This window comes from Schistocerca nitens, chromosome 2, assembly GCF_023898315.1.
Source record: "Schistocerca nitens isolate TAMUIC-IGC-003100 chromosome 2, iqSchNite1.1, whole genome shotgun sequence".
Lineage (NCBI taxonomy): Eukaryota > Metazoa > Arthropoda > Insecta > Orthoptera > Acrididae > Schistocerca > Schistocerca nitens.
Genome location: NC_064615.1, coordinates 352678593 through 352705446, shown reverse-complemented (window position 1 = coordinate 352705446; position 26854 = coordinate 352678593). Strand labels below are relative to the sequence as shown.

The following is a 26854-nucleotide window of genomic DNA, read 5'->3' as shown; positions in this document are numbered from 1 at the left end:
AGCGATAGAAAACATGGTTGTCTGACTCGTCTTCGTATTTCAACGCTGTTCGTTTCTCCGCTGTTCAGTCACATCCTTTGTCTTTGTCCCTGGTACAAGTTGAAAGTTAGTCTCCGCTATCTTCAGTTGACTACTATCTCCTCAAGACGTTTCATCAATTTTGCGCAGTTGACTTCGTCGAAGGGCTTCTGCCAGTCTGTAAATCAAGTGCAAACTTCTTGGTTAACAGCCAAACCCCTGTCCGATACAATCATCACCATGTCGATGACGTCTGTTTTTTATTTTCCCCTCCCTAAATCCAAATTCGTCCTCTCTTACACTTCAATTTTGTGTTCCAGCAGTCTGTTGAGTATTCTTGCAACGATCTTCGCCACGTATAAGATCAGACTGATTATTCTGTAATCAGTACATTTCTCAGCTTGTTGTTTGTTCTCAAGAGTAACCATTGAGACGTACAAAACGTCCTTGCCTTGTCGAACGCCCATATTAATATATTCTGAAATGAGTTCTCCTGGTCTGTTTTCAACAAACATTTCCGTCTTATTATAGAGGTTTATCAACACTTTTGTAAAAGGCTCGGGAAGCCCCTTCTGTCCATGATGTTTCATAGATTGTTCCTCACGATCTCTCACAGGCTTTGACACAGCCTATAAACACGCAATAGGTGCGGCGGTTCTCGGTCTTTTTTCGTCAGTCATCTGTTTCATGACGAAAACATCAGTAAAAGATGTACCCTTGAGAAATCCCGTCTGCTCTTCTAGCAAGGTACTCGCAATATTGACTTGACCCAAACGACCTGTTACTTGTCTGCCCTTAATAAACTTGTGGTTTATGTCCTTTTGTTTTTTATATTAAGTACTATTATTTGCTATGCAATATTGTTGTTGCCGCCTTTAATCCGTAAGAGTGATTTGATGCAGACCCGACGCTAGACTATACCGTGCAAGCCTCTTAATATCTGAACAACTACGGCAACCTACATCCATTTGGACCTGCTAAGAGTACTCGAGCCTTGATCTCCCTCTACATTTTTTTACCTCCCGCACTTGCCTCTCTTACGAAACTGATTATTCCTTGACACCTCGGGATGTTTCAGATCAACTGACCACAAATTCGTTTTTGCCCCAAATTCGAATCACAACCTCTTCAGTAGCACCACTATTCAGCATCTTCCGTTCTCTTGTTGTCTACACTGTCTATCGACCACATTTCCCTTTCATACAAGTCTAATCTTCAAATACCTTCACAAAGGTCTCCTATTTACATTTACACTGAAGTGACAAGAGTTATGGGATACCTCCTAACATCGTGTCGGACCTCTTTATGCTCAGCGTTATGCAGTAACTGAAAGTGGCATGGACTCAACAAATCGTTGGAAGTTCACTGCAGAAATATTGACCCATGTGCCTCTATAGCCGTCCATAAATGTGAAAATGCTGCCAGTACAGTACGTGGTGCCCAAACTGACCTCTGGATTATGTCCCACATATGTTCGATGGCACGTGTCGGACGATCTGGGTGGCCAAATCATTCGCTCGAATTGTAATGAATGTTCTTCAAACCAATCTCAAACAATTAAGGCCCAGTGACACGGTGCACTGTCATCCATAAAAATGTCATCGTTTTTTGGGAACATGGAGTTCATGAATGGCTGCAAATGGTCTCCAGTAGCCGACATAACCATTTCCAGTCAATGATCGGTTCAGTTGTACCAGGGGACATTCCATGTAAACACAGCCTACACTATTATGGAATGCACAGTGCCTTGTTGGCAACTTGAGTCCACGTATTCGTGGGGTTTGCGTCACGCTCGAGCCCTACCTTCAGCTCTTACTAATTGAAATCGGGACTCTTCTGACCAGGCCACGGTCTTCCAGTCGTCTAGGGTCCAACCGATATGGTCACGAGCCCAGGAGAGGCGCTGCAGGCGATGTCGTGCTGTTAGCAAAGGAACTCGCGTCCGTCGTCTGCTGCCATGGCCCGGTAACGCCGAATTTCGCCGCACTGTTCGAACAGATGCGTTCGTCTTACGTCCCACATTGATTTCTGCAGTTCTCACGCAGTGTTGCCTGTCTGTTAGCACTGACAACTCTACGCAAACGCCGCTGCTCTCGGTCGTGAAGTGAAAGCCGTCGGTCGCTACGTTGTCCGTGGTGAGGGTTAATGCCTCAAATTTGGTATTCTCGGCACACTCTTGACACTGCGGACCTCGCAATTTTTCCCATGCGTCCAGTTCCAACTACCATTTCGCGTTCAAAGTCTGTTGATTCCCTTCGTGCGGCCATAATCACGTAGGAAACCTTTTCACATTAGTCACCTATGGCAGCTCCGCCAATGCACTGTAGTTTTACACCTCGTGTACGTGATACTACAGCCATCTGTAAATGGGCACATCGTTATCCCATGGCTTTTGTCACCTCAGTGTACTTCGACCATTGTCAGTTACTTTGCTGCTAAATAACAAAATTCATCTACAACTTCCAGTGTCTCATTTCCTAGTCTAATTCCTTTAGCATCTCCTGATTCGATTCGACTACACTCCATCATACTTGTTGATTTGTATCTTGTAACTACTTACCGACACACTATCCCTTCCATTCAACTGGACTCCGAAGTCATTTGCCGTCTGAAAGATGTAAAATGTCATCGGCGAATGTTCAAGTTTCAATCTCCCCCCCCCCCCCCCGCCCCCCTCCTGGAATTACTTCTTCCCGAGTTACTTCTACGTTTCCTTCACAGTTCGCTCAACGTATAGATTGAATAACATCGGGGACAGGCTACGAACCCGCGTCTCTCCCTTCTCAACTGTTGCCTCCCCTTACAACACAGGTTGGTTTTACTGTCCCTGCTACGTTGTGTACCTGTCGGCGAGGGCTGCGGCCTTGTGTTTGGCGGTGGCGGCAAGGGGCAGGGGCCAGGGCCGGAAGGCGATGCGCGGCCCCCAGGCGTCGCACCACAGCAGCTGCTCCGGGTAGACGGCGTAGACGGCGGGCGCCGCCGCCGCGGTCGCAGCGCCGCAGTCGGCCGGCTCCAGCCGCACGCGCTTCAGCGCCGCCTCCGACGGCTCCTTGCACGCGTCCAGCGCCGGCGCCTCCTGTCGACACACGTCACAAGCCTGCCGTCAGCCGCTGTTGCACTTGGTGGCGTTTCTTAATCTCTTCCGTAAGTGGAACTTTCTTAAGGTTCACTTATATGCTCAAAGATAAATTTAACATATCCCCATCAAACAGAACTTCTAAACTTAAATTTTAATAAGACGAGCGGTACAGGTACTTATTTCACATGTACAGGTACAGCTGCCCATGCAGCTTCAACACGATACCACAGTTCATCAAGAGTAGTGACTTGCGTATTGTGAAGAGCCAGTTGCTCGGCCACCATTGACCAGACGTTTTCGATTGGTGAGAGATCTGGAGAATGTGCTGGTCAGGGCAGCAGTCGAACATTTTCTGTATCCAGAAAGACCCGTACAGGGCCTGCAACATGCGGTCGTGCATTATCCTGCTGAAATGTAGGGTTTCGCAGGGATCGAATGAAGCATAGAGCCACGGGTCATAACACATCTGAAATGTAACGTCCACTGTTCAAAGTGCCGTCAATGCTAACGAGAGGTGACCGAGACGAGTAACCAATGGCACCCCAGACCATCACACCGGGTGATACGCCAATATGGCGATGACGAATATACGCTTCCAATGTGCGTTCACCGCGATGTCGCCAAACACGGACAGCATGGTGCTGTAAACGGAACCTGGATTCATCCGAAAAAATTACGTTTTGCCATTCGTGCACCCAGGTTCGTCGTTGAGTACACCATCGCAGGCGTTCCTGTCTGTGATGCAGTGTCAAGGGCAACCGCAGCCATGGTCTCCGAGCTGATAGTCCATACTGCTGCAAACGTCGTCGAACTGTTCGTGCAGATGGTTGTTGTCTTGAAAACGTCCCCATCTGTTGACTCAGGGATCGAGACGTGGCTGCACGATCCGTTACAGCCATGCGGATAAGATGCCGGTCATCTCGACTGCTAGTGATACGAGGCCGCTGGGATCCAGCACGGCGTTTTGTATTACCCTCCTGAACACACCGATTCCATATTCTGCTAACAGTCACTGGATCTCGCTCGACCAACGCGAGCAGCAATGTCGCGATACGATAAACCATAATGGCGACAGGCTACAATCCGACATTTATCAAAGTCGGAAACGTGATGGTACGCATTTCTCCTCCTTACACGAGGCATCACAACAACGTTTCACCAGGCAACGCCGGTCAACTGCTGTTCGCGTATGAGAAATCGGTTGGAAACTTTCCTCATGTCAGCACGTTGTGGGTGTCGCCACCGACACCAAGTGAATGCTCTGAAAAGCTAATCATTTGCATATCACAGCATCTTCTTCCTGTCGGTTAAATTTCGCGTTTGTAGCATGTCATCTTAGTGGTGTAGCAATTTTAATGGCCAGTAGTGTACTTAACATATGTGAATGGCAGTAAAATGAACCTCAAGGCAGCTGTAACTCGTGATGACTGGGTGTTGTGTGATGTCCTTAGGTTAGTTAGGTTTAAGTAGTTCTACGTTCTAGGGGACTGATGACCATAGATGTTAAGTCCCATAGTGCTCAGAGCCATTTGAACCAGCTGTAACTGCTGATCTCTTTGTTGTCACATTAGTGCACCAAGACGTCCCAATGCTCGTAGTCAAAAATGAAACCCTGAAGAGAAGAAGTCGTCAATACAAATAAAACAGGACGTCTGAGCGATTAATGCGATGTCGCACCTGTGATGGTGATTGCAATGGCACAGCATGAACGGCGGTCGGGTGTGTATTTACTTTGACAACTTCCCCTCTTCAGGGGTTTAATTTATCATTACAAACGTTGTGAGCGACTTGGTGCGCTAATGTGACACTGTTTTCACTTGAGGATGCTGTTGTAATGCACCGAAACCGGTTGTGAAGATAAAGAAATCACCAATTCCATTATGAGCTTTAACGGCTGTGGCAACTCGTATTACAAAGTTCTATACTTAACATGCACTGTATGAATGAACGTTGAATTCTCATGACAGGTTCTGTTGGAGTTTCTTTCGTTTTATTTATTTTTTCTTCCCCCTGACACATTAGCTGAGAATCCTGTTTCGCATTTCGCTTATACACTAGCTGATCAAAGATACAAGAAAAATTATCAGTGGACTTTCGCCTTTATGATGGCTTCAGCTCTGCTGGTGGCGCTTTCAATGAGGCGTTTGAATGTATGGGGAGGAATGAGAGCCCTGTCTTTCTCAAGAGCAGAAACCAGAGAAGGTACTGGCGGTGGACGCTGGGGTTTGGACGGAAGACGGCGTTTCGATTCAACCCAAAGCATAGAGACAGAAGTGATGACACTTCCTGCAGGTGCAAGCTCTTACTGATTTGGTTCATTGATGAGGCTGCTAAGTGCTATACCACCTACTGCACTCCCCTGACTTAAGTCCTCGTGAGTTCAACTCGATTTCTAAACTGAAGGAAACACTTCACGGCATTCGCTTCAGAACTGCTACAAATTCGTCAGGCAATAGACCGCGCCACTCAAACTGTCAACACAACTGGCATCCTACGACTTCACAATGCTGGTGACTACCTTGAAGGGCAGTAAAACTTCGAAACACGTATCTATTTTGTACGAGCTATAAATAAATAGTTGCCACTATTCAAGTTCCAACCCTCGTAGACGGGCATACGCTGTCCGCATCGTATTTCTACGAACTATTCAAATTACTAGGTGGCTGGAATTGAGAGAGCTAGTACACATATCAGCACAGCTCGCAACGCCTGCAGAAGACGACTCCGTCAGTCGTCGAACTATTGTGCATAAAATGGAAACAGCTCGCCGAACACCTGAAAGCACAAAATTAATCACGGTTAGTTGTCAAAGACTTTCAAAGTTTAGGAGGCATTAATATTTGTGTTTCCTAAGTCATTTGCTTGAACGTTATATATAAAAAAAGGGCAGGCACGTAAGTTACGCAGAAACTTTGACTGATCTCCACGGAAACCTAGGATTTGGCAGAACACAACTAAGAAAAAACGTTGCACTGTGGCACTGCAAACGCGTAGCTTTGCATTGCCACTAGACTGAAATACTAAAAATACAACCGGAGCTAGCGTTTTTGCGCTAATATGGAAGATCTGTTAGAGACAAATTCACTGTTGCGGTCGTTTGAGCGACGCAGTCCAGTGCTGGAAGGAGCGTAGTATTGTCCGTAACAGATACCTAGAGGATACACTGATTGTGTTCTGTCTAAGTCGGCGCAGCCCTCCCACTTGCCTCGCAATACCTACGAGCCATATGTGGGTAGCAATCATAATCTGATGTTCACCACGGGCGATCACTAAGAGATGTGCTATATTTTATGTCTCACAGCATCGCTTCAATGTTCGAATGACTTCGCCGTGTTGTAGGCCAACTATGCGAGTAACTTGCCGTGCTGACAACCTTTCTTGCCGTAAAATGGCAATCTGCACACAGACTAAGTCTGAAATGAACCAAGGCATATTGACACATTCAGCAGTGTGCAGAAGCAGCATTGTCCCGTTGATGGTTGGAAACAGTGCGCTCAGCTGCCCTGCGTTTATACTGTTTACTTCCGTTACAACAGTCGCGATTTCTTGTGGTCAAAATGGTACACTGAAAGAGGTTTCCGATGGAAAGAAACAGAAACTATACAAGTCATGAGGTTTTCTTTAGGTGTCCAAAAGAAATAGTACGGCACAACACTGTGAGTATAACTGAAGTCTTCATTCAAAAGTAATCACCGTAGGCCTGAGCACAAGTAACCCACTGTTTCACGGCCCGAAGAATCCCCTGTTCCCAAAATTGCTGTGCCTGTTTCAGGACAGAAGCCAGACCTGTTCGTCGTCAGAGTTGAAGCGCTTCCCTTAGAAATGTTTTTTAGCGGACCAAACACACGTGTGTCTCGTGGCGACATGTCCGGGCTGTAAGACGGATGCTCAACAGACTTCGTGTTACCTTGCAGACATGTGGACGCGCGTTACTTCGGAGCAGAATCACCCCCTCCGTAATCAGCGCAGACCGTTTGTTCTTGATGGATTTGCGTAAGCTACAGTGTGTCTCACAGTGCATATCAGTGGTAACTGTTTTTCCGTGCTCGAGTGTTCGATGTGTATCGGGTCTGGGGCGTCGAAAAAGACTGAGCATCAACATGGCTTCTGAGGACACAGCTTTGAACTTTTTAGGGGGCGGTGACGATAATACATTCGCGTCCTTAGATGTCTCACTAACTTATTCCAAAGCGGCATATGCAAATTTCAAGTGGTTTGGTTGTTACGACGTTTCGCACGTTTTCATTTGAGCACTCGTAAATCTTACCATACGAGCTCTGATTTCTCTTGTTTTATTATGGTGATTATTTCTTTTCGCATTCCCAAGGAGAACGTTAGTGACTGAAATTTCGTGAAAAGATCACGCCGCAATGAAAAATGCTTTTTTTAAATATCTGCCACCACAACTCGCTTATGACATCCGTGACACACTATCCCCTATTTCCTGATAAGGCAAAACGAGCTGTTCTCCTTTGGACTCTTTCGATATCCTCCGTCAATCCTATCTGGTAAGGATGTCACATCGCACAGCAGTACTCTAGCAGAGGACGGACGAGCGTATTGTAGGCATTCTCTGTAGTAGACTCGTTGTATCTTGTAAGTGTTCTGCCAATCAACGCACTCTTTGGTTTGCCTACCGCACGACATTGTCTACGTGACCGTTGCAACTTACGTTGTTCGTAATTGTATTTCCCAGCCTTTAGATTAGTGTGATTTATCGTGTAAACGAAATTTAACGGAATCCTTTGAGTAGTCGAGTGGAAGACCTGACACTTTGGCTTAATCAGAGACTTTTGCTTATTCAGAGACAACTGTCACTTTTCGCACCTTATAGATATCGTGTATTAGTTGTTCTGCAATTGTTTTTGGTCTTATAATGACTTTACTACACGGTAAATAAGAGCATAATCTGCAAACAATCTAGAGGGTTGCGTAGATTGTCTTATACATCGTTTATATAGATTAGGCAAAGCATAGGGCCTATAGCATTTCGTTGGGTAACGCCAGGTATCATTAGTGTTTCACTCGATGACTTTCAGTCGATTATTACGAGCTGTGAACTTTTTGACACAATCCAGTCGCATAACTGAGACGATACTTAATAGGCACGCAATTTAATTATAAGCTGCCTATGAAAACCGTGTCGAAAGCCCTCTGGATATCCATACATATGGAATCAATTTGAGATCTCCTGCCGATAGTAGTCATTTACCATGGCACTTTTTCCCCCCCCCCCTCTGTTCCAAACCGCTACCGCTCTAAAGCGCCTGTCAACTATATCGCAGGATAGTCCATATTAATGGATGACTGCAGTCAGACGCAAGGGCAATATCGCAGTTCTGCATCCTGTGAACTCACGACAGCAAAAAAACCTTTTCGCAGATGTGACAGTAGAACGTTTTGTGACTGTCACACAATATGTGTGGGCGTGGAAGGACTGTACGTCTGTGTTGGGTGCAGAAGTAGCTGCCGGCAGCTGTCCTATCCAGTAGAGCCGGCGACCTTTCCGTCGATCAATAGGTTGGCGGCCGGCGGCGTGACATTCTCAACCCGGCTTTGTGCCTGCGAGCCTCGCCGCTTTTCCTGTCCTTTGTGCGGCCGCTCAGTCGTGAAAACGACAAAGGGGTACGCGACGCGACGCGACGCGGGGCGGGCGGCCGGCCGGAGGCGTGGCGGCGACCCGCGCGAAAAGAACCAGCCGCGTACCCAAATAGCCGCCTATAAATATGGGAATCCCTACACTGGGCGCTACGCTTTCGTTATTTTCCTCCTCATCCGCGCGAGTTCTGGGACCACCCCCTCTGGCCGTCAGCTTCTACCTTCGAAACTTCCACTTCACTATTTACTAAAGTCCTAGCTGATGAAGTAACACACTAAAATATTTCGGACTAACCGTCGAGCGTAAACATACACGGAAAGCGTAGCTGCTAGCCTTCCAACAAAAAATCCACAATAGATTTAAGTTACTGCGACATATTTTCTCTTTTGCCATTGTCGCCTGGATTCACGCTCCACCAAACTATTACCACTCCTTCCAAATCCTCGAACGCCGTGCACTCCCTATCGCTTTCTGTATCTGTTTACAATTCCCCGCGAGGTTCCTACGTGAACATTAATTTCTCCTCTATCCTCTCCCACATTGTCGACCTTTGGATACCCTACACCTGACAACAAACATCCCATCTTTTCAGTTCTAGTTATGAACGCTTGAATTCTGTCGCGTTAGTATCGACACATCTCCGAACCTTGGACTTACTCACTACCCACATCCTGTCTCAATGAAACTTTGTCTCCCCCCACCGCCGGCCCCAGTGACCGAGCGGTTCTAGGCGCTTCAGTCTGGAACCGCGCAACCGCTACGGTCGTAGGTTCGAATCCTGCCTTGGGCATGGATGTGTGTGATGTCCTTAGGTTAGTTAGGTTTAAGTAGTTCTAAGTTCTAGGGGACTGATGACCTCAGATGTTAAGTCCCATAGTGCTCAGAGCCATTTGAACCATTTTTCTCCCCCCACCTGACTATGAAATCTGCCCAGAGATCTATCCGTCTTTCCAACTTTAACAGAATACTTCTCCATGATACAATATTCTCCTTCATCGTCGCCCCTCTCCGCCATTTTAGCTTCCATCCGCTCCTTTCTAAACTCTTTGTTCTGGGTCCTCCTCCTCCCACTCTTCCATCCCACATTCATTTCGAAACATTCTCGCTCCATCAAACATGCGTTAGTAGATGGCCCATGGTTCTTGTGCCAAGTTATGCTTCCCTCTGCAGTTTCAAAATATAAAAGATATCGCAGTTCAATACTTGCATAATCACAAATAAAACACAGTACCTTAGTGTTAATGGCAAGTGGAACAAAAACATTTTTCCCTGATGTTTTGTCAAAAACTGAAATTTTTGAGACAGTGGCTGTGTACAAAGTGGAAACTGACTCTTGCAAAGACGTAAATAGCAATCAGCCACTGTTAGTAACGCTATTTGTTTACACAAGTAGCGTTTTTTCCACAAATAGCGCCGTTACCGGTTTCGGACTGTTACTGATGGACTATTAAAAGCATAAACAAACTGTACTAAACGTGACTGCGGTATTTACCTGCGATACATTGCAGCCTCTCGCCTATCGTTCTGCAATAGGCAGTACTTTCTTCACGTCGACGATACTTGTACATTCTCATTAGTTTTAACAACGTGCGGTAATGATAAAACAATTTTTATAGAATTAATATTTCCTGGTCGTATACTACAACTTTCTACCTCGTCCGTTATTATTACAACTGTTACTATCTACCACTAATCTGTCTGTCCCTGCAATTAACCACTACATTTTTCCCACCTGCGCGACCAAGAGAACATTTTGAGGAATCTGCTTCTGCTGCCATGAGAAACATGCATCAAACACGCCATATGACGTAAATGTGGATACTGTGTCGCCAAACTGCCGTCCTTTGACATCCATTTTCTGCCGAAAATACGAAGGGGACGATTTTTGACAGTGACATTCTTGTACTATGTAAGCGTATAATCGGGATGTGGTGTCTGGGTGCGTGAATTTTGGTTCAACCTGTGTGTTTCGTACGTATTTCTGTTTGCCTCTGATAAAATTTGCGAGAGAGAAAGGAGGGGTTGAAACACAAATTAATTTTTAACTGCACCATTCTTATTTTTCTTAGTAGTCCGTACAGAAAGGAACTGTCAACAATTAAAAAGTATGTAAATTACATCGTAGCGTTTACTTTACCGTTAGATTGCAGTTATTCCATTGTGGTGTTAACAAATATTACCTTGTATGAGATATATTCTTACCCTCTTCCAGTGTGAGTTAATTCGTTTAGGTACTTACTGGCAACGTCAAATTATCTCATAGTTAAAACTGCTTTAAAAAACAACTGACCTCTCAGCTTCCGTTACTGGTTCATGTTTGTGACGTTAAGTCACTTCTTTGTTATACAAAATAATTTTACAAAAGCCACAGGGTCCTATAAATTACGATTTCGCTGAAACTTATTCATTTGCGCTTCAAGCTGAAATTCAGTTCCAGCACTGGACCGTCAGTCAAGAGACACTGAATCCTTCTGCTGCGCAACTAGACTCAAACACTGAATTGAATCTTGGTTCTGACTACTTAGAACACAAAATACAATAAATATAAATAAATACAATATATCCAATACTATGAGGTTCGAACCTTTCGCTGATTTTTTGTGGTCAGACCCAAGCCGATCAAGTTTTTGTCACCCATGAATAATAGGCACTTACTCATAGGGACGGCGGTTATCGCTGAAACAACCGGTTTTCGGTTACACCGGATACCTTCACCTCTAGTTTAACCCGACGGTTAAAACCGCCCAAAATAACCGGCTTCCGAAATAACTGATTTTCGGTTTTTTATTGCTATTATTTCAAACAATAAACATAGACAAAAGTTGCAAAATTCTACGACTCCCGCAGACTTCTGGGTTATACATTTCAAGATATATAGAATTAAAATATCAAATTAAATAGATAAATAAAAGAAAATTTAGTCCGTCCACCAGAAAGTAATGGAGGTTCTGTAAAAAAAAAAAAAAAAAAAAACACAATGTGATCGAGAATCATACCACATTATTTATGCATTATGAGTACTCAGTACTGAGTGTAAACTAAGATTGGAGAACTCTGTTTTTCGTGTTAAGTTGTCCGTTTCTGAGGGCCACAAGCAGATAATGACATATTATATAGACGCAGGCAACAGATCGACTAATTTCTGTTTTTATTATAGACTGATTGAACTGTTAACTTTTTAGTTTATTACTGATGGCATAAATTCCTTTTTTATTATTTCATGGAATTAGTAGCCAAACAATAAACTCTTGTGTAAAAATTGTTGCGTTTTTTCTCTTTAACTATTTCGAATGAAAAAAAGTTTTTTTTAGTAAAAATGTAGCTTCACTTTTTAACGGGAATTTGAATACAACAGATTTTTTTGCTGACAAAACCAAAAATGCTCTTTCATTAATTCAAATTAACAACTTACATAGTGGGAAAAGCAGGAACAGTTACATGACAGTGATTGAAATTTCAATAATGAATTAATCCAATGGCGATTATTTATTGTCCAATCTGTTCATAAATAATCGTTCTATAATGTTCAAATGGCTCTGAGCACTATGGGACTTAACATCTTAGGTCATTAGTCCCCTAGAACTTAAAACTACTTAAACCTAACTAACCTAAGGACAACACACACATCCAGGCCCGAGGCAGGATTCGAACCTGCGACCGTAGCAGTCCCGCGGTTCCGTACTGTAGCGCCTAGAACCGCACGGCCACCGCGGCCGGCTTCTATAATGTGTTGATCTGTAAGTTGACTTCTTTCATCAGAACTTTACCATTCAAAGACGATATCAACCTTTAAAAAACTGTACAACCTTTCAGAAGCCACAAAGCACCTCACCAAACTCGTTTGTTAAAAAAAAAAAAAAAAAAAAAAGTCATATGATGACACGGTTGGAGACCGTTGCTGTTATTTGAAGACAGCAGACGCAGTGGTATTGGACAAGCAGCCAGCCACAAAAACTTAATTTGTGGCTGGTTGCTGTCCCAACACCATCAAAAAGAAAAAAAAAAGTATCTGAAACCAAAACTTTTAGCACCACTATTGTGGCAAATTGATATATTGGTTTTACACTAGGTTATCAGTAAAAAAGACAAATACCTGTTGTTACCGAGACCAAACAAATATCGAAAAATACCGGTTATTCAGAACTATTTAACCAGTCTGTTTTTCCCATCCCTACTATATAGTCTTTCATTTTTCTTCTTCCGACCCGGTGCTGCTGCCTGCGGGCTCGCGCTACGCGACGCGCCGCGACGCCAGCCGCCCACGCGACTGCGTCTGCGGCGGCCGGCGCGACCTTGGCGCCACGTGGCACGCAGGCCGTCGACCCGCGCTGGCCACGCCCCCCTCCGCCGTGGCGTCACGTCTGACGCGCGCCCATTGCCACGCCGTCTCGATTGCGCGCCATGTCGGGACACAGTGAGTCAGGTACAGACCTCTTCCTGAACCCGCGTCCTCACTCACCAAATGCGCACCGCTACTTGCAAAGTTAACGGAGCAGTCTTCATTTGCCCAAACAGTGACCCCCTTTTCTCACTAGCGACCAGTCTGCAGATTTAATGTCCGCGGACGAGGTCGCAAAGACCGAGAGCGCTGATTCCAATCCCGTTGATGGAAGGAACTGTCCACTAGATAGTGCGCCAAGTTCCTTGGTTAAATTCCATACCTCTCTCCAATTAACACAGTGAGAACAGTACGCACTATTGATAGTCTGGATTAGTCGCCGTCTCCGCCCCGTTCCTCTCGGAGTGAGTATGTACTGATATGCTTACATGCATACTGCAGTTTTCACTTTCTCAACACCCGAGCTCCACAACTAGCAGAAGACCTGTGACTTTCTCTTGGTCGCTCCCCGCAACACGTCAGTAAGCCATCTTGTAGGAGTTTAGCAAAGTACAACGAGCTGACAGAAGCCGTGGGATAACAATAGTATCGCCCACACAAAGTACAGAAGGGCAGCGCACTGGCGGAACTGTCATTTGTACTCAGGTGATTCTTGTAAAAAGGTTCCCACGCGATTACGGCCGTACGACGGGAAATAACAGACACTGAACGCGGAATGGTAACTGGAGCTAGACGCAAGGGACATTCCATCTCGCAAATCGTTAGGGAATTCAATATTCCTATATCGACAATGACAAGAGAGTGCCGTGAATAATCAGATTTCAACCATTACATCTCACCACAGACAACGGAGTGGCTGATGGCACTGACGTAAATACCACGAGCAGCGACGTTTGCGTAAAGTTGTCACTGCCAACAGACAAGCAACACTGCGTGAAATAACCACATAAATCAATGTGGGACGTACGTATTGTTTAGACCTCTGTGGTGAAATTTGGCGTTAATGAGCTATGACAGCAGACGACCGACGCGAATGCCTTTACCTACAGCACAACATCGTCTGCAGCGCCTCTCCTGGGCTCGTGACCATAATTGTAGGACTGGAGGTTCGAGTCCTCCCTCGGGCATGGGTGTGTGTGTGTTTCTCCTTAGGATAATTTAGGCTAAGTAGTGTGTAAGCTTAGGGACTGATGACCTTAGCAGTTAAGTTCCATAAGATTTCTCACACATTTGAACATTTTTGTAGGACTGGAAAACCGTGGTCTGGTCGGATGAATTCAGATTTGCAGTCAGTAAGAGCTCATGGTAGCGCTCTCCCCACGAATCCACGTACCCGAGTCGTCAACAAGTCACTCTACAAGCTGGTGGTGGCTCCATAATGGTGTGGGGCTGTGTTTACATGGAATGGACTGGGACCTCTGTCCACCTTAACCGATTATTGACTGGAAATAGTTATGGTCGGCTACTTGGAGACAATTTGCTGCCATTCATTGATTTTACGTTACCAAACAATGCTACAATTTTTATGGGTGACAATGCGCCATGGCACTGATCCACAATTATTCGCGATTAGTTTGAAGAACATTTAGGTAAATTCGAGAGAATGATTTGACCATCCAGATCGCCTGACATGAATCCCATAGAACATTATGGGGCATAATCAAGAGGTCAGTTCGTGTACAAAATCCTGCACCGGCAACACTTTCGCAATTATGGATGGTAATAGAGGCAACATGGCTCAATATTGCTGCAAGGGACTTCCAACGACTTACTGAGACCATGCCAAGTCGAGTTTCTGCACTATGCCGGAGGCGAAAAGGAGATCCGACAGCACGATATAACCGGGTATCCCATGACTTCCGTTCCCTTAGTGTAGTATTATATTTTTATTATAAAGATTAAAAACAGTTAATTATTATCTTCAATACCGTAACTGACAAAAAGATGATGAATAAATAAAGAAAAAAGTATATAGTATACCAGCGATCTTCATTTGCAAGTACCTTCACGCAGGGGATATTTCAAGCTAAAGGTAACAGTTAAAAAACATTTCAGTCAGTTAAATCTGTCCATTTCACCATTTTCTCGTTGCGCAATTTTGTTTTAGATGAACATCTGTCTTTAGTTTTCTTGCCAGTCTTTCGGTACACCAGAACCGACATTAGTACTTAGAATTAAGCTGGATGTGTGAGTCTGTTTGTACTCTTCCCAAGTTACAATAATGTAAATATTAGAGTGAGCCTGTTCAAACAGTCAAAACGAGAATGAAAACTGACTCACGCAGTTTGTCGTTTTCCAGCTCGCAGAGAAGTTTTCAGCCCAACTACAAGTAGTGCTCTTCTGCCTGGTGTGTAATTTGTAGCATTCGGATACGATGTTCAGTGGACCATTCTTCGATCTTTTCTGAATTGCGGATTTCTTATCCGCCGCGCAGACAACAGGTTATAACGTCTCCTCCCACCCCCAGCCCACATCCCAACCGCCATCAAAATATAAACACTGCAGTTTTCACTCTATCATAGTTGCCAACAATACGCACTTTAGAAATAACTATCACCTTAAAGCAAGATCATAACACGTCTGCCACAATCCTTGAGCAGTCCAGGTTTTTCCCATTTCCAAACTAATAGTAGAGACGTTAGAACACAATCCACCGAAAAATCTCTCGGGGAGGGATGTTGCGGTAGTTAAGACAATGGACCCACATTCGGGAAGACGCCGGTTGAGATTCCCGTCCAGCTATCTTTGACTTCTCCAAATCGCTGAAAGCAAATGCCGCGACAGTTCCTTAAGAAAAGGACACGACTGATTTTCTTCTTCACTCTTCCTCAATCACATTTATCGGGTCTCCAACGGTCTCGCCGTCGACGGAACATGAAACGTTGATCTTCTTCCAATCCTTTAGTACTCTGGAGAAGCACTGTTGAAAATCAGTACCGACACCTCGATTTAGATATAATTTCATGAAAGGGGATCTTGTTCCGACACGGAAATACGCTTTTTCTGAGTCGTGAATATTGTGAAAAGTATAGAGGAAATACACTCCAAAGGCCTTGAGGCCTAGGTGCACATTAAAGGTGTGATCGACCGCAATATGAATGAGTACTTCTGTACCAGAAGAGTTACATACAGAGAAGAGGTCAATATTCCATGATTTAGTGTATGTAATTCTTTGTTCCGGCCCTATCTGGCTTAACTCAGCTGAATTTCTCTGCAGACCCATTGTACCACAGGCAAGGCGACTAGTATGCACTGGTAAAAATTAGCTACGAAACTATACCTGTATAGTCATTTGAAGACGAGTGCTGACAAAAACTAGTTATGGTTTTCTTAGGAGATAGTTCATTATTCAAAAGAGTGAGAATTTTTGTAAAACCAAGCCTTACAATGTATCCGTAGTTATGGCATGTCGGTAAGAAACAAAATGAAGACGCTTGACATGGGGTTAGTTCGGGAACATTTCTGCTAGAAATGTCGTCAGTGGATGTCAGTTTACAAGAACGTCATGAGCTGACATAACAAAGGTTTTCAACAGATATACTAGCACTGTCCACAACACGCAAAGAACCGTGGTTCCTCTTTTTAATATACAGTGGTTGCAGCAAATCAAAAAAGAGGTAAATAAAAATGGAAGTGGGGTAAGGAGGAGGAGCCAAAAAGAAATGTGGAAGCCGAGTAACAGCGAGACAACCAAACTGTCCTCTGAAAGCGCGGAGAACACGCAGAGCTACTATTACTGCTACTATGAAAAAACGAAACGGTGAGTGCTGTCGGCGGTAGCCTAAAGGATTGTGATAGCGGCGATGAGTAATAGGCGAGACGTTAGTACACGGCAATATTAAAAGGAGCGGCCGCTCTCGGCGCAGGCTGTAAAATTTATGGGGTGCTGTAACGTGAGCGTTGGAGGTTTTGCTGCACAGGGCTCTCTTATCATCTGTTATTCTGCCGACAATTCTGTAACGAGTTTCGACACAATGTAAGGGTATGTATCTTCGGGGCATCGTTATTCCTGCGTCCTGCTTCCCTGGGCGCATCGCGGGACACGAACGCTACAAATCAGTGAAATCGAAATTACAAGTATGCAGCCTTACATGTTCTTACAATATGAGGCACACTGAACGTTTCCACCGCACCATCACAGGAACACAGAAGAGAAATAACGAGAGTGATGGTAGCGTGCAGATCGTCCAGCAGTCGCTGACGTCTCCCCAGCACCATTCAGACCCACTGTCAAACGTGAACGATTCAACTTCTATTACGATTACTGTAATCACTGTAAAGCTTATCCTGCCTGTTGTGGGCAAGGATTTTTAATTAGTATTTCCGCTATTCTCGCGCCAGACATGCCCAAGAGAATCAGAGTAGTTCAGTGTACCAGTGATAACCTCTTCCTCTTGGCAGGGGCACGCATCTGCCATGCCACAGCAGATATTACTTTTGACAGTGTCAGTCTAACGTCCCTTACTTTGTCGCATTTAATTGCACTGTTGTGGGGAGCATCTTTGCTTGTTTTTTTCTTTTGTGTTGCATCTCGACTTAGACAAGTCGAGTTAGCCTTCGTCTCGTTCAAGAAACCATCTGAAATGTTCTGTAGAAACCACGTGCAACCTAAATCTGTCTGTATGGCCGAGAATTTCAGTACAACTGTTTCGTGAGTACGAGTACATCGTCTTAAGAGAAATGTTGACTCGCTTGGCAAAACAACGTAAAATATCGGGATCCACACAGGTTATCCGTCAGAAGTGACATCCAGCACATTGACAATTATGGTCTTTAGGAGACACCCCAATGTTCGTACCTCTTTCGGTGCAAGTTGGATTCGATGTCAAGTTACTCCTATTCCGTTCACAAATGCGCGTTATTAGTTTGCGAGTCGATGGAAAAATACATTATGATAATGTGCACAAATTATAATTGTGAGACGTTAAACTAGGTATATGAGACAGAGGAGGAAACAAGTTTCCTGACAATGGTTATGCTTAATGACGTTCTAACACAATTGCGTCGGATTTTGGACAAATTTTGTTGCATTCATATTTTATCATATACAGCTTTACTGTCAGAAAGTAGAGGATGGAGGAAGAATACCTTGCATTGGCGTTAAGTTATCGCTTAATACAAAGATGGCGTAAACATCAGCGAAATTTTGTTTTAGTTGTGTTGGTGCTTGTTCAGGTGTAACGAAAGTACGGAGTATGCTTGACTTTTGGAATATTTTCGTTTATGTGGCTTTTTGAGGTAATACACGTATTTCGTTTAAATGGAAATAGTTAAATATAGTGCCGTCATAAATTACTTCGTTTTGGACGTTTCATCGTAATCGTAAATTCATCTAAAGTTGATGAAGTCCTGCAAGGTGTCCGTTCCTTGTTTCTCTAGGGTTAAGAAACGGAGTACTAAATTTAAACATAGTCTTACTTTTTAATCACTCGAAAGATGTCCCGGAAATTGCAACCACCGAATGAGACATCGAGAAATTGCATATATTAAGAAAATACGGCACATTTTACATGACTGAACTGTGAAACGTTTTTGTGCGACATGGACACGGAATTTGTTGAATTATGACCATAAACAAATGCAGAAACAAATTTCTCGGTAATACTGGAACCAGTTAAAAAGTAGGCCACAGACTGTTTTGTGGAACAATATGTTAGTGCGGATAACGCGTACGCCCACCCCTTGAAGCCAGAAATGAAATAGCAATCAAAACGGAGAGTGGAAGACAGTCTGCCGGCATCAAAGAGCGTGAAGTCGATTTCATTTGTCGGTGTTTTCTAGGAGTTAAAGGGATTCTTCTTGCTGTTTAACTTGCAGCAGTTGGGGCAATGAGTATCCAGTTCTACTGTAGTCCTCTACCACTGGAAACGCAAGGAAGTAAAATTTTGGTTGAATATCCCGACGGTGTCATTAAGTCTGGAGAAGGATATGTACGAAAATCGGCGATGTCCTTTCCAAAGAAGCCGTACTGGCATTCGCCTTAAGCATATAACTAATTCTGAGTGGTCGGAGGGGGATCTGCACCGCTGCCCCCGAATGCGAGTCCAGTGTGTTGCCACTTCGCCACCTCGCTCCATGGGACCAACTGAATGATCGAAAAAACATGGGAGTAGACGGATCCCCTCTTACCTTTGTATTTACTTTCGTATTCAAGTCGACCCATGAAAAGGAAGCATAATTTTCGTACTTCGCCTTTTATTCTAAACGTGTAATTTTGTAAAAGCTTGAAAATACATAAGTAATCACTATCTTGCAATACTTCCGGTAAAGATATTTTTGTTTCTAATTAATCGAGATATCAAATCATTTTTAGGTATCTGCCCTGATAAAAACACCAAATCGAACCTGACATTGGAACGTCCCTTGGGCTGTATTAAAAAAGCAACACTGATTAGTTCTATAAAGACTTGTTTACAAAACAAAACCGACTGATTTCAAAAAATATTTGAAAATACTCCACATTCATCAAATTTGGCCGGCCGCTGTGCCCGAGCAGTTCTACGCGCTTCAGGCCGGAACCGCGCTGCTGCTACGGTCGCAGGTTCGAATCCTGCCTCGGGCATGGATGTGTGTACTGTCCTTAGGTTAGTTAGGTTTAAGTCGTTCTAAGTCTAGGGGACTGATGATCTCAGATGTTACGTCCCATAGTGTTTAGAGCCATTTGAACCAACCATCAAATCTGGTTTCTTCAGATTTTTCCCAATTCCATTAGCTATAGATATTTTGTAGCTGGAAGATATGTTGATCCCAATGGACAGGTAACGTCAGCCGTCATGCGTGTTTTGCATACCTTACCCTTTCGTACTCTCGGATTTGTATCTAACAGCGGAAAACCATTGTGAAACGTATACTGAGCTAAAATTGGTCTACGTCGAAAACTAAACTGGTTGTCACTAATAAACACAGTCTTTCATTCCCAAGAGCGGAAACGTACACTCGCCCTCGTACGAATGCTTCTACTGTTTGTTCCAATCGGCAGAACAGCTCGATTCCAGTGTTCGCGGAGAAGGAGAGAGTGCAGTGTGCTCAAGCTGAAATGATACTCCACAGGAATCGCCATCGCTCGTCGATTGAGCTCTCACTACGGGAATGATATGTGGCGCGGTGCACGTGAGCAGCAGCGAGGCTGAGCGGCAGTTTGCCGAGTCATTATACGGGTTATGGACGACGCGAGGTTGCCCCAGCGCGTCGTGACCGCCAGGCGGAAGGCCGCGGATGCAGCCGCAGCCGCCTCACGTGAGTCAGCGACGTGGTCAAGGACGCGGCGCCCTTGGGGACATCCTTGCCAAAGCTACATTCTGTTCGCAATTACTTTACGAATGCCACATGGGCACTGACACGTGGAGGCGCGGAGCAGAATTGCTAAATATCGCACAGAACACACGCAATACACTGGTGAGCCAGATAGCTTGTTTGTCCGTCTTTGGAACGAAATACATCACTGATTCTGCGTATCAGTGATCCCACAGTTTTTTGGTAGGTTTGTGGAGGTACACTATGTGATCAGAAGTATCCGGACACCCCCAAAAACATACGTTTTTCATATTAGGTGCATTGTGCTGCCACCTACTGCCAGATACTCCATATCAGCGAGCTCAGTAGCCATTAAACATCGTGAGAGAGCAGAATGGGGCGCTCCGCGGAACTCACGGACTTCGAACTTTATCAGGTGATTGAGTGTCACTTGTGTCATACACCTGTACGCGAGATTTCCACACTTCCAAACATCCCTAGGTCCACTGTTTCCGATGTGACAGTGAAGTGGAAACGTGAAAGGACACGTACAGCACAAAATTGTACAGGCCGACCTCGTCTCTTGACTGACAGAGACCGCCGACAGTTGAAGAGGGTCGTAATGTTGAAAAAAGTTGTGTGGAGTGACGAATCACGGTACACAATGTAGCGATCCGATGGCAGGGTGTGGGCATGGCGAATGCCTTGTGAACGTCTTCTGGCAGCGTGTGTAGTGCCAACATTGAAATTCGGAGGCGGTGGTATTACGGTGTGGTCGAGGTTTTCATGGAGGGAGCTTGCACCCCTTGTTGTTTTGTCTGGCACTATCACAGCACAGGCCTACATGGTGTTTTAAGCACCTTCTTGCTTCCGTGCTGCACTCCGTGAAGAATGGGCTGCCATTCCCCAATAAACCTTCCAGCACCTGATTGAACGTATGCCTGCGAGAGTGGAACATACTGAATTCCAGCATCACCGATGGAGGGCGCCACGAACTTGTAAGTCATTTTCAGCCAGTCGCTAACTGCGTACGCGGTGATGGTACCCGATAGCGACCCAGATGGGTTCCATAGGATTTACGTCAGGCGAATTTGGTCGCCGAGACATCAACGTGAGTTCACTACAATGCTCTTCAAACCACTATAGCACGGTTCTTGCCCCGAGACACGGAAAGTTACACAGTTGAAAGATAACATCGCCGCCTGGGAAGATATGAAACAAGAAGGGATGCAGGTGGTTCACAGCTGTCAGCGTGTCTTCGGTCACTAGCACAGGTCCCACGCAAGCGCAGGAGAATGTATGCCACAGCATAACATTGCTCCACTAGCCTGCGTCGGTGGCGCGATGCACGTTCCGAGACGCCGTTCACCTCGATGACGGCGTTTGTGGAGACGACCAGCGACCTAGAGTTGCAGAAATGTGATTCACCGGAAGGGCCGACACGTCGATCGAGTCCTGATGGTCCCGTGCCCACTGCAATCGTAACAGACGATGTCTTTTTGACAACATGTGAACACGTGGGGGAGGTTTGCTGCGGAGCTCCGTGTTCGACAATGCACGATGAACTGTGTGCTCCGAAACACTTGTGCGTGCACCAGCATTGTGCTCTTTCGGCAGAGATGCCACAGATCACCATCTATACAGAGCAGACAAGTCTCAGAACCCACGTTCTGCGAAGAGTCGTGGACGCCCAATCATTTAGCGCCTAGTGGTAGTTTCACTGTTCCTCTACCTCTTCCCGTAGATGCTCAGAACACTAGCAAGTTTTCGACCACCTTCGCCGCTTTCGAGATACTCGTTGACAGCCTCTGCGTAATAAGAATCTGCCCTTCATCAAAGTCAATCATCTCAATGGATTTCCCCATTTGCAGCCCTTATCTTCGCCAGGGTGATCCCCGTCCGTATCTGGTCCGCTTACATACTTTTGTTACCGCGTCACGTGCCCGCAATGCTACCAGGCGGCGACATCGACGTCACGGTGGGCAGCAGTCATGAAGTTTTGGCTGATCAATGTACACTGAACTCACTCAAACTATCAAACTATTCGATAAACAGAGGTGGGTGTGGCATCAGTGTTCTGTGGAAAAACTGCACTCTGTTTTAATTTTACTTCTATCTGCGGCAGCAAGCTTCTAAGACGACACACTGGAAGTTTACAATAATGCAATTCCCGAAGAAGTTACTGATTTTTCGTCATATGGGAAACTGTCTGTTATTGAATTCAGGTGAACATTATGCGAACAAAATCTCTGTCAGAGATTTCTGATAGGAGAGAATTTGAGTTAAATGTGAATCATGGTGCTGAGCTCGTGCGTGCGAAACCTCAGCGGTCGCCCGATGCGTTTGATTTTCTACAACCTTCGTAGCTGTGAATCCCAAAGCAAATTTTAACAGACTACAGCCGCTTCGGGTCTAATTTTTACGCAGGCCATGAGTCAATACATCACCGAATGAGATCGAGTACTGCTTAACACTATGGAGTAGAAACAAAATCCCCTCACGGCCATCCTAATTTACATGAGCTCTTGCTCCGTCTCTAACCACCTCGATACCAACGCAATATTTTATTCTATCTCATCTTCTTTTACAATAGTAATTCATCTTCTTGTCCAGTTTGTTAGTGCTACGCTTATGCTAAGGGATGTAACATTTTTATAATATGTGTGGGTCGATTCTGTACGCGGTATTAATGCTAAAGTAAGAGATGGCCAAAATACGTTAACATCTATACTCTGCAAACCAGAGTGTACTTCTCATTTTACCAGTTATAGGGCTTCTTCTTCCGTTTTTAATTAACGTATGGATCGCTGGAGGAATGACTGCTTGGATCCGTCTGTGCGTTCTGTTATAGTCCAATTTGTCTTCGTGCGCGCTACAGGGATGACGAATATGGAGTTGTAGTATATTATTACATTCCTAATTAAATATTGGTTCTTGAAACTTTCTAAATAGCTTTCACGAAATAGTCTGCGTCTATCTTTAAGGATCTGCCAGTTCAATATTTACAGCATTTCCGTGAAGCTCTCATATGTGACTATTCGTGATGCCCGTTTCTTATATACATCATAGTACGTCGGCACAAAAGAAACGAGACTGTTTACATTACTAGGTCAATATTTGACGGAGCGTAGTACCGCGCGACTATTTAAAAAAGCTGCTCGTAACCTGTCACTGAGTTGATCAATTTTCATGAAATTTGTCACAGTGTAAGGATTCAATTTAGGCTCGACTAACAGTCTGGCGCTAATACACCGACCATTACTTCTGTGGTGGTATGGGCAGTCTCTTTTCTTGTAATAAGCACCGAGAATGGATAACCAGTGTCGCTGTCCTATGCCGCCATTGCCGGGTAAAGGTCTGTTACGTCTGTAACGGTTTCTGTTCCTTGTTTAGTGGCAAGTGAACAGATGCCTTCGCTGCATATTGTTCACATTCAGGTCTATCGCTCTTTTTATAACTGAGTGCCAGCTGTATTTGTTGCGTCTGTAACGATGGAAAACACCCTGCATAAAACTTTATGGAATGGTTTAATTTTAAAATAGGACACCGGCGAACAACCGTGTCGTAACAAATTATGTACCACCTCTCTTCCGTGTCTGCGGATAAAATGCCATCGACAAATTTTGTTGAACAGCCGGGATTCGAACCCACTGCGTCAACGGTGAGTGAACTGCGGATGGAGAGAGACATTATCGTTCTAGAGTTTGCTGAAACCAAGAACAGCTGAAAAGCAAGTGTTGCTTGGAGGGCGCGGTAAGATGTGGTGTGCAGAGCCCGCTTGTCCAACCGCCGGACGCTCATGATTGATGAGGCTGAACGCTCCAATTAGTGGCGAGCTCAATTGCGGGCGCCGGTGTCAGCTAATGCGCGTGCTGCGGCCGCGATTACGCCGATTTTTCTTACACATTCGTAATTCTGACTGCCATCCGAACGGCCAACGAAATTGGCCGCTGTTGCCGGACGAATTGCTGCAATTACGGCTAAACACGGCACTGGCGGCGCGGCTCGATCGCGGGCCGTTCTGCGTTCGTGTTGTGCTCCCTTTCACATCGTACTGCCAACTGCGAAAACCGGACGTGTTGCGTGACAACGGAGGGAGCGCGGTCCGTGCGCGCCAGAAAGCATTTTTCTCTAAACGCTTTAACCACAGAGCACTGTTACGGGTACCGCCCAGTTAGAGGACGATGTGGCGAAACGGTGAACCATAACAGATGCACACGTGCCTTTCAAATGTACGTGAACAACGTAAATTGTGCAGTATGCAAAATATTGTGCCCCTATCACGCGGTATTCATCATGGCACATGAGTCGGCAAATACACACAAACCCTGCCGCTTTCAAATCCACGAATCATGTAAGATTACTTTCCTGGTTAAAAAAGTTATACCGTTGCGCACAGAGAAACTTCTTATTGATCATACGATACAGCTCAGTATTTACATCACCGGTGATTTTTGTCATATAAGCAACAGACAATGCTATAAGGCACTTTTCTGTGCCTGACGTTTCGTCTTCTAGTGCTGTAGACGTAATAAGAGCCTGTGAAGACTTCGTCACTTGATTAATCTCAAAGAAGCTCGGTGGCCCGAGAGGGCAGCGCGGATAAATCAGCAGTAGCATCTAGGAATCATCAAATCCGATTCTCTGATGCTGAGACATTATCAAGGTCCAATCATTACAGTGAGTACAAAAGTTGTGGGCCTTGGTGACTAACAGCTCCAAACCCTTCTGCAGTACAAGCTCCGTGACACACGCCGACACGACTCGGTGATGTTCAAAAATGGCTCTGACAAGGGAACCTCCCCATCGCACCCCCCTCAGATTTAGTTATAAGTTGGCACAGTGGATAGGCCTTGAAAAACTGAACACAGATCTGTCGAGAAAACAGGAAGAAGTTGTGTGGAACTATGAAAAAAATAAGCAAAATATACAAACTGAGTATCCATGTGTAAAATAGGCAACAACCAGGAAAACGTGAGGCGAGGAGCTCCGTGGTCCCGTGGTCTGCGTGAGCAGCTGCGGGACGAGAGGTCCTTGGTTCAAATCTCCCCTCGAGTGAAAATTTTAATTTCTTTATTTTCGCACAGTTATGATCTGTCCGTTCGTTCATTGACGTCTCTGTTCACTGTAGTAAGTTTAGTGTCTGTGTTTTGCGACCGCACCGCAAAACGGTGCGATTAGTAAAGGACGTGCCTCTCCAATGGGAACCGAAAACATTTGATCGCAGGATCATAGGTCAACCGATTCCTCAACAGGAAAACACGTCTGATATATTCTATACGACACTGGTGACAGATAATAATTGTCTGAAAATAAAAAATTAAATTCTTCACTCAAGGGAAGACTTGAACCCAGGACCTCTCGTTCCACAGCTGCTCACGCTAACCACGGGACCACGGCGTTCCTCAACTCATATTTTACTTTATGTTGCCTATCTTGCACATGGACTACTCAGTTTGCATATTCTGCTTATTTTTTTCATAGTTCCACACAACTTCTTCCTGTTTTCTCGATAGATCAATGTTCAGTTTTTCAAGGCCTATCCACTGTGCCAACTTATAACTAAATCTGAGGGGGGTGCGATGGGGAGGTTCCCTTGTGAGCACTATGGGACTTAACTTCTGAGGTCACCAGTACCCTAGAACATAGAACTACTTAAACCTAACTAACCTAAGGACATCACACACATCCAAGCCCGAGGCAGGATTCGAACCTGCGACCGTAGCGGTCGCGCGGTGCCAGACTGTAGACGTTGATGTTTAACATCAGTTGTATGACGTTACAGCTCGACTGTTTCGTGGTTACTATTAAACAGTATGGCTTGTTGAAGTTTTCTGAGTTCGAAAAACAAACGAAGTTCTTTATAGCCTCTGAGGATGTCTCCAGTATTAGGAGATAAGATAAAACGATAGACACAGCACATGTTTTAAAACACCGCCTAGTGCCCACGCAACAAAATCATTAGGTCCATCATATGCACTGCCTGACACAAAAAAGTTAAGCACCTAGAAGGGCAGGAAGGAAAGAAATGAAAACTTCACCGGTTGGCAGGGTATATGATGTTATTTCGGTGATTATAAAATCGAGTCAAATTTATGAAGAACTTGACAGTGTGACACCGTTTATCAGTATGGTGTTGCGCCCCATCTGACGAAGATGCAGGCTCTGCTTCTGTTGGGAAGGATGTCGTAAAGCCGTTGTATCCTTCTCCTGACGCAAGTTGGCTCACAATTGTTGTAATTTGTCCTTGGCATCCTGGGCATGGCACTAGGACGGAGTTCACGTCCGACATGTTCTATCGAGGACAGATTTGGGATCAGGTTGGCCATGAGAGTAACTCAATATCACAGACAGTTCATAGAGATACGTGTCATGAGTGGACAAGCACAGCCTTTTTGAAAAATAGCATCATACGGTCACACGATAGGCACGTGACCTGAATTCATACCCGATGGCTCCCGACACCATGATGCCAGGAGTAGCACCTCCTAAAACATTGGAAAAGAATGGGACCTCTCGCTAGGTCACCGCCACATTCGCCGACAACGGTCATCCAGCGTCATCGCTGAACACAACGCGACGCCAT

At 45.0% G+C, this 26854-nt stretch overlaps 1 protein-coding gene across 2 annotated transcripts in view; it reads right to left on the bottom strand.

Moving 5' to 3' along the window:
- The window catches only part of LOC126236166 (ski oncogene), a 666701-nt gene that overhangs the window by 48084 nt on the left and 591763 nt on the right, over positions 1-26854 (bottom strand). For both annotated transcript variants that reach the window (XM_049945259.1, XM_049945260.1), the window contains exon 3: positions 2862-3094. In XM_049945259.1, the coding sequence (XP_049801216.1) occupies positions 2862-3094 (233 nt within the window). The remainder of the gene's footprint in view (positions 1-2861; positions 3095-26854) is intronic.